Source organism: Gossypium raimondii, chromosome 9 (genome assembly GCF_025698545.1).
Source record: "Gossypium raimondii isolate GPD5lz chromosome 9, ASM2569854v1, whole genome shotgun sequence".
Lineage (NCBI taxonomy): Eukaryota > Viridiplantae > Streptophyta > Magnoliopsida > Malvales > Malvaceae > Gossypium > Gossypium raimondii.
Genome location: NC_068573.1, coordinates 45,664,693 through 45,674,249, shown reverse-complemented (window position 1 = coordinate 45,674,249; position 9,557 = coordinate 45,664,693). Strand labels below are relative to the sequence as shown.

Genomic DNA, 9,557 nt, shown 5'->3' with positions numbered 1-9,557 from the left:
GTGGATGAAAAGATGTCATTTTACAAGCCATATTTCTCACCCAAGTCTATATTAATATATACATGTCATTATAACCAAAATCAAAACATTCGAAAGTACCGGTAGAACCAATGGATAGTCTGATACAACTCCGACAAGCTTCTAACCAAATCGAGCTTCCGATAATCTAAAAAGTAAAGGAAAACAAGTACATAAGCAATGAATGATTGGTAAACTCGTATAACTTTAATCATAATACTTCTTTTCAAATATGAAATTTAAACTTATCAAGAATAATCCAAGATAATACCACAATACTCATGAAGTTATATTTAACAACTCACCGAGCAAATAACTCTATAGTATCACTTATACATATTATTCCTAGCATAGTAGAATTTTAAACAACTTTAACTCTTCCAAATTTCTTTATTTTCATTTGTGTTTATTTACTTTCCACATTCATTCCGTACGCATAACACACCAGTTATAAGCATATCATTCCATCATAGCTACAAGCTATTGCATTTAAACATAGACATTTTTTGAATTAATCACATGATAAATCATTTCATAAGAAATTGTATAACTTAAACTTTACCACTCTTTCATAAACAAAATCATATTTTCATCCAAGCACTTACCATTTCAATGCATCTTATAATTAAACATATTGCCATTCAACCAGTAGTTTGGCACTTGCCTAAGTATCAAACAACAACACTTGTTAGCGTACTTGAACATATTTCATATAATTTCAACATCAATAACCTTATTATCTCAATATGTCACACTTGAATTTATTACTCGTCTCAACTTACATAATTTTCATGTTTCAACATATCAAGATATTGATATATATATATATATATTCATTTCATGATACATATCATCTTATATTGTTTCTTCATATACATATATCATCCAAGACAACTCTTGATAACTTACCATTTGAAGAACAACTTACGAATATGAGTACAATCATTTTCAGAAGCCCGAAGGCTAAACTGAAGCACATAAGTTCTAAACAGAAACCCGTAAGGGTTGAACGGAAGCTCATAAGAGTTGAACGAAAGCCTATAAGGGTTAAACTGAAGCTTAAAAGAGTTGAACGGAAACCCATTAGGGTTAAATTGAAGCTCAAAAGAGCTGAACGAAAACCCATTAGGATTAAACTGAAACTCATATGAGTTAACAGAAGCTCGTGAGAGCTAAACGAAACGTAAACACGAAAGTTCGCAACAAATGCTGAACCTCGATTTACTTGGGTAATTTACCGTCAATTCATCCTTTGCACAGAATGATTGTACTCAATCCCGCGTTCCACTCGTTTCGAACATTCAATTCAATTTCATAATTTGACAATATTCAATTTTTCAACAACATGCTAAATACATAATAATTTAACAATATTCTATTTTTCAACAATATACTAAATACATAATATCGTTCATCATTTCAACATAATTATTAAACTTAAACCATAGGAACTTACCTGAATCAAATTGTAATAATTGCGGGAGTTTAGGGACTATTCCGCTATTTTTCATTTTTTCAAGAGTATCTACAAAATATTGATCTAAAATATAAAAGTACTCATTTCATTAACATATATTTCAGTTTCAATTTATTTCACAATTTATACTCTTCAATTTTTCAAATTTACATAATTACCCAATATTACATGACTTTTTCAATTTAGTCCCTTAACTAGTTAATCTATCAAATCAACTAATTTTTCTCAATTAATAATTTATCCAAATATTCTAGGCTATCATACAACTCTTAATACCGAACCTAATATTTTAACCATTTTCACAATTTGATCCTAACATCAATATTTAACAAAATCACTTTATAATATCATCATACAACAAAATTAAAGCTCTAAACCCACTTGATATTAATAATTTCTTCCAATATATTAATTTAGACAATAAAACAATTCATTTCATGCAATTTGGTCATTTTAAATTTTTACAAAATTACCCTTTAAAATTGTACTTTTATTCAATTTAGTCCACTGAACCAAAAACATGCAAATTAGCCATTTTTAATGTAAACCATGCTAGCTGAATATTCATATATTTTCCTCCTCCTCCTCTCCATTCCACATCCTTAATGTATATAACATGCTTATATGTAATATTATTTATAATTCCACTATTTACTCGTATGTTCATATCAAAGTTGTCCACTTGAGTTATAGTCACTAAATTATTTATATCTTCAGCTACAAAATTCTAAGTTAAGATCTGCTCGTTATTTTTGAAACTAGACTCAAATATATTTCTACCATAAAAATTTCAGAATTTATAATTCAGCCAATAAGTACAGTAAAATCTTCAAATTTATCCCTATTCTGCTGTTTGACAACTTCGACCTTTCTTTACTAAAGATTACTTATTTCTTAGTACGGGGTTTGGATGATGTTTACGTTTTTTTATCTTGAAAATAGACTCATTAATAATTTATACATATAAATTTAAACCCCTGATTATTTTTTTACAATTTTTGATGATTTTCCAAAGTCAGAACAGGGGAACCCGAAATCAATCTGACATTTTCTCACAAAAATTCATATATCTCATAATATGAAATTCTTTTACTTACACCGTTTCTTCTATGTAAAACTAGACTCAATATGATTTAATTTAATACTTTAATTAACCTATAACTCAATTTCTACAACTTTTGGTGAATTTTCAAAGTCAGACTACTACTTCTGTCCAAAATTGTTTTTGTGTAAAATGTTGATAACTAAGTTTATAACACCTCTTTTCCTTTCTCTACGATATTTTCCATCACTTCCTCTTATTTCCTTCACTAACATATTAAGAACATAGAAATTTATATAATAAAACTCTACTTTAACATCATTTTCATGCATTTTTAATAATATCAAACTTAAAATGTATTGAAATATTGATGTTCTTACCTTGTCCTATTGATTTCAATCTTTAACTTGATTTTCTATCTCCTCCAGTTTCTATTTCTTGAACCTAACTTGATATTCTAGCTCCCCATAGTCTCCTTATTATTTTTCTCTTGGTAGCTATGGAAATTCTTTTGATTTTTAAGTGAAAATGGTGAATTTTTGGTAAAAGGACCAAATTGTAAAGAAAATAAAATTTCTTTCTTCTTTTCTATTCTCAAGTTAGTGCATGGAAAGATGAAGAGAATTCTTCATCTTTCTTTCCTTATATACTAAATAAAATAATAATAAAATATAATTAAAATCAAATAAAAGATTAATAAACTAATATTTATTTAATTAATCTAAAATATCACCAAGATTATCATTTCCTTTTAGAGTTCTCTCTCTTTTTAATTGACCATTTTGCCCTTTATGATCTTTTAAAATTCTATCATTGAGTCATCACTTAATTTGGTAAATTTGTAATTTAGTCCCTCATAATTCTTCACCTATTCAATTTGGTCCTAATTTATCCATTTTCCTTAGTTTCTAGATCATTCCACCCTTAAAATATTTGCACTATTGGTCTTTTTACTTTTCATATTTACACTTTAACCCCACAAATTTTGAGTATTACACTTCAACCCCTCAAAATTTGAGTATTTACTCTTGGCAACAAAACTTTTCTCACTTTTATGATTTAGTCCTTTCTTGAATTAATATATCATAATATACTTCCCAATGTTGACATAACTCAAAATTTCCCTTTTTGTCACTTTATTTTCTTATTTTACTATATCAATGATAATATCTTACTTTCTTACTGTAGTAATTTTCGGGGTATTACAGGTACCCTTTGTGACGTCCTTCCTTCCACAACCATTTGCGAATGGCCCTTTTGTGAACCCCTCTTGAACCATCTTGGAGTCATCATAGAGAGTGAATGTCGGGACCAGTGAGGGAGGTACAACAATCTTATACAACCTCAGTAAAGAATATATCAAAGTAGGATCACACAGTATTGTACATGGTGACAAGTGATATGTAACTGCCTGCCACTTGGGTGACCACACATACGAGCCTACTATTATTATTAACAAAATACGAGAGACAAGGGATCTTTTTTTTTTCTTCCCAATAAGAATCTAAGTGTTTTCCTTAATTATCTCTATCTTCTTCCCTTCTCCTACTTTCTGTTACCTTGGCTCTTCGCTTGTCATAGGTGAACCAACCCTCCAGTCACCACCATCTTTTTTCTCCTTATTGAACACTTTTCGTCAACAAACTAGAGTGAAAATAAGAAATACTTAATTGATTTCTTCTATAAATATAAAATATGAGTAGTTCATTTACAGGGAAAAGTGGGTAGTTTTATTTTAATTGATACTTATCGTTTATATAAGTGGATAATTTTTTGATACACAACTTGTGGAGTTTTTAGACATTGGAAGCATGGTTGAAAATGACTTAAAATATGTCATAAGTTTTGCACTCTTCATAATTTTGGAAATTAATCCCTATACTTTTATTTTTAAAATTTAGTCATTTACTATTAAAAAGAAAGTCATATTTATTTATAATTATATTAAAATAAACAGAGAAAGTTAACAGAAGGACCAAAAATGTCCAATTCAAAAAGTAGAAAGATCAATTTTGAGCAAATAAAAATAGAGAGACTAAATTCGCACAAATTGACAAATATGGGGACTCTTTTTATAATTCAACCTATTTGTAATGTATATTACTGTTAACGCTGTCTACAACAACTTCATTTGTCTACTAAGATTTTGCTTATCATAGAAAGGTTGCTATTATACACCTAACATAGAAATCATATCGTGAATTTCTATCAAATGAAGAAAGTAATAATTATGTTCAGAAAAGAAAAAAGCGAGAATCAAATCAACAAAATTAAAAGGCATATAGCAGGTGCATGCGTTATTGCTTTTATGCATATTTTATTTTACATCCATTTACATGACTAAATATGAAGTTTATAAGTTTACAAGTTTGATTAATCACTTTTAGTTATCAAATTAAATTAATTTATTTATCACGAGTTATTAAAATTCAAGTAATCAAATTATAAGTTTATAATGTTCCTAATTCATAATAAAATATTTAATTAAGGAACTTAATAGTTTATTGAATTGATATTTTAAATTCACTCATTGAAAATTATTTCATTTAATAAAACAAGATGAATAATTTTTTTCATGTGAAATTTAAACATTTTATTGAAAAAGTATTTTAATTAATATTATTTTTATTTAATAAATTATAATTAATAAGCTTACTTATAAGAAATACCTATAATTTTACTAAAAGTTTTAGATAATTTATTGTTATAGAAAATTAATTTAATAAAAAATATTTTTTATAACTATAATGTTACTTATAAATGAAAACCTGATAGGGAGAATTAAAATAAAATATAAAATATCGATTCTACTTAAATTAGTTTCAGGCTCAAACACCTTCAAATCGACATCACAAAAACCACATCGTCAACCGCCATAAAAATCCCGAAGCAAAATCGAAAACAAAAAACATGTTCAATCTCAACAGAACGATTGCCAATCCCAAACTATGGAATAAAAGGAACTCCCAACAATCGCGCAGATCGCCATTGTTTTTCCCCTCGATTTTTCTTATTTCTCTTTGCTTCTTCTTCTTCTTCTTCCTCACTTACACTCCCATCCCCAATTACATGATATTCTCAACCTCTTTGAAAACCGTAAACGTAGCCCTAACCCACCAATACCCACATTGCGAAACTCGATTTCATGGGGAGAAATTCTTGTGGTATGCGCCTCATAGTGGGTTTAGTAACCAGCTTTCTGAGTTCAAAAAAGCCATTTTAATGGCCTCTATTTTGAACCGTACCTTAATTGTCTCTCCAATTCTTGATCACCATGCCGTAGCTCTTGGTAGCTGTCCTAAATTCAGGGTTCAGAGTCCTAAAGAGATCCGGATTTCCGTTTGGGATCATATCATTGAGCTCCTTAGGAGTAGGAGGTAACTGCGTATTGCCCATTTTCTTGTTTTCTATTTCAATTTCACTTAAATTTTCTGGTAAATTTTTTAACTTTTTAATGTTTGAATTATGGGATTTTTTTTATCCTTTAGATTAATTTTGTATTATTGGTAAAATGTGGTTAAAAGAGAAAATAATGGGTGTTCTGATCTTGTTTTTAGCTACATGTAAGTTCAAATATATTGTCTCAAATTGAAGTTCATAGTATTTGTGTAAAACTCAAAACATGGGGTTTTGTGGTGGCAATGCTTCTGCTGATTAATTGCATGAAGTTTCAATCACTAGGTAAGTTCAGTATTGTTTTTAACTCCATGGAGTTTCTAGCTTATGCTTACCTCTTTTTGCAGGTACGTTTCCATGGCCGATATCATTGATATTTCTTCATTACTGTCATCTTCACTCGTTCGAGCCATAGATTTCAGGGTTTTCGTGTCATCGTGGTGTGATTTGAATGTTGATTTGGTTTGCTCCAATGGATTGAATGTGCCGCCGTCTCTGGTTGAAAGCTTAAAGCAATGTGGCTCTCTGCTTTCCGGAATTGGTGGTAATATAAATCAATGTTTATATGCTGTCGATGAAGATTGTAGAACAACAGTTTGGACATACCAAAATGGGGTGGACGGGATGTTAGATTCATTCCAACCTGATGAACAACTCATGAAGAGGAAGAAAATTTCGTATGTTAGACGACGTAGAGATGTATATAAGACTCTTGGACCAGGTAGCAAAGCTGAATCGGCTACTGTTCTGGCGTTTGGAAGCCTTTTTACGGCCCCATATAAAGGTTCCGAGCTCTATATTGATATCCAAAATGCACCAGCAGATCCAAGGATAAATGCTTTAATCAACAAGATTGAATTCCTTCCATTTGTCCCTGAAATTGTAAACTTGGGAAAGCAGTTTGCCTCTCAGACGATAAAGGCTCCTTTTCTCTGTGCACAGCTTAGGTTGCTTGATGGGCAGTTCAAGAACCATTGGAAAGCTACTTTTCTGGGTTTGAGACAAAAATTAGATTCGTTAAGGCAGGCAGGTTCTCAGCCTATACATATTTTTGTGATGACCGATCTCCCCCAAGGTAATTGGACTGGAAGTTACTTGGGTGATTTGGCTATGGATTCAGCGAATTTTAAGCTGTATTTTCTTGGAGAAAATGATCTCTTGGTGATGAATACAGCAAAGAAACTAGCACTCGCCAGACATGGCCTGAGATTCAAATCTTTTCCTGGCAGTATGGATGCAGTGGCTAAGGTGGAGAAGCATTGCTCCCTTGATATATTACCTGATGTACTCCTATATATAGAGGAAACAATTTGCAGTTGTGCTTCGCTTGGTTTTGTCAGGACCACGGGTTCAACAATAGCTCAAAGTATCGAGGTCATGAGAAAATTCGGTTTATGTTCGAGTCCAATTCGGACTGCATTTGCATTATGACATTGATTCATTATAACTTACTTGATAGAATTCCAGTGGTTCGGTTTGGTTCTCAGAAGGCATGTCTATTTGTGTTCTTTCAAATTTGAAACTTCCAATCAGAGACAAGGACTATTTTCACGTTCAAGCTTGTACCATATATTCATTCACGATATGATCCAACTGATTTGCCATATTGTCATTTAAAGAGCTTTTGACCAACGAGCACGTGATCTCAGACGGTTCGATTTCACTCACAGCTGCACCAGAGCATTTAAGTCAACGTTGGTTGTTTGTCAAAGGGAAATCTTTATACCTCCCAAAAGCAAAGTTTGTTTCGAGTGTTTTTCATGAAATTTAATGACATATGAACTGGGAGATGGATGGTACATGATATTATTTATGTATGGTAAAGTTGCTAACTTCCAATGTTTATTCAGTACATTTTCATTCCTTTAAGGGACTACTTGCTCAAGGGTCGGATTATTCATCTGGTCGTGCTGGGCTCTCGATAAGGGTATTTGTAATTCGGTCCAGATCGGAGCTCGGGCAAGGAGTTATCAAAAAATTCGGATTGTGATGTGGTCCGACACTCATCTCATGCTTCCTGATAAAGTCAACACAATCCCAGAATCTTGTGTTAATGGCCAAATCAATATCATTGAAGTATTTTAGGTTTTTTTTTTAAATATCATTTTGATACATTGAAAATATTAATGAGTGCACTTGCACTGTTTATTAACATATAATGGACAAAAGAAAAACATAGTTAATATATTATTGAGTAAACTATATTTTAATTACTCGTTTTTTATCTACCTATGAAAAGTTATAATATAGTTATCTAATTATTCAAATTTTTTGTTTTGATCACCGGCTATTAAATGACTAGCGGAAAATTGAAAAGTTACTTAAGTTTTGTTTGATTTCAAGAAATGGGGTTACTTTCGTTTTGTTTTTTGAAAATGGAAAACATTTAAGAAAACATGTTTGGTTGAAAATTTTAAAAATAATTTTAGAAAAAATAAAAATATATAAAATTAGAAAATAATAAAAAATATTTTCATTAAAATGCTTTAAAATGTGAAAATGATAAAATAATTTTTTTAACTTTAAATGAATTGATCTTGGTTTAAACCCATGAAAAATATTCTTTCTTTTGTCAACAACTTTCAAATATTAAATCTTATTCTTGTTCTTATATAAGTGTAAAACTTTCTAATTTTATTTATCATGTTTCTATTATTGAGATGTGTTTTCACTGTTTTTATTAATGAAAATGAATTTCTAATTCTATTCATCAAATGTATTTTTAATCTTTAAAAATAAAAAAATAAATCAATTTTATGAAAAGGAAAAAGAAGAAGAAAAGAAAATGAAAAAAAATGTTCTGTGAAATGAAATGGAAACTTAATTTTAGGTTAAACCGGTTTGCTTTTCTATTTTGGTTTAATCAGTTTATTTAAATAAGATTTTAAATATAAAATAATATTAATTTAATTGATTTTCTAAAAAAATCAATTAATTTGCCCAAATTGATATTTTCTCCCGTGATATATAGTAAAAGATGTCATGGCGTTGCATTTTGTACTTGGTTATGTTAGAAATTTAGTTTTTTATCATATATACATGAATTTTGATTTAACGTGTAATTTGATATATGAATTTTGACTTAATACAATTATATATATGAAATTTTGGTTGTGATTTAAATACATACATATAACTTTCATTTTCATTCAATTTTACATATTTAAAGAAATAAATACACCAAATTATTTTTATATTTATTATATCAATAATTGTGTTAATAATATATGAGAATTGCTTCAAATTAAAATTCATATATACAATTGTAAAAATCGAAGTTTATGTGTAGAATTACACATTAGACCAAAGTTCATATATAGTTTTAAGATTTATCCGGTTTAAAAATTTTAATTAATTTATTTTTCAATATTATTAATAACTAAAATGTTTTGCTCACTTGAGGTGGGTTTAATTTTTAACTATATTATTTAATTAAATATTTATTACAATTTTAATATATATGCATTAAAATAATTAATATAAACTAATCATAAATTTTAATAGAAAAATAGAATCAATACTAAAATTTTATCATTATCTTATAGGGAAAAAAGACATGAAATGAAAAATTATAAATAATTAATAAAATTATAAATATTGAGATAATAAATTATTGAAAAAATA

General features: G+C 29.1%; 1 protein-coding gene across 1 annotated transcript; it reads left to right on the top strand.

The window, feature by feature from the left end:
• Positions 1-5,353: 5,353 nt before the first annotated feature.
• Positions 5,354-8,118, top strand: LOC105800283 (O-fucosyltransferase 30). The gene is made up of 2 exons (XM_012631309.2): positions 5,354-5,914; positions 6,281-8,118. Exons 1-2 carry the CDS (start codon positions 5,448-5,450, stop codon positions 7,362-7,364), a joined length of 1,551 nt encoding a protein of 516 aa, XP_012486763.1. The 5' UTR covers positions 5,354-5,447; the 3' UTR covers positions 7,365-8,118.
• The last annotated feature ends 1,439 nt before the right edge of the window (positions 8,119-9,557 follow it).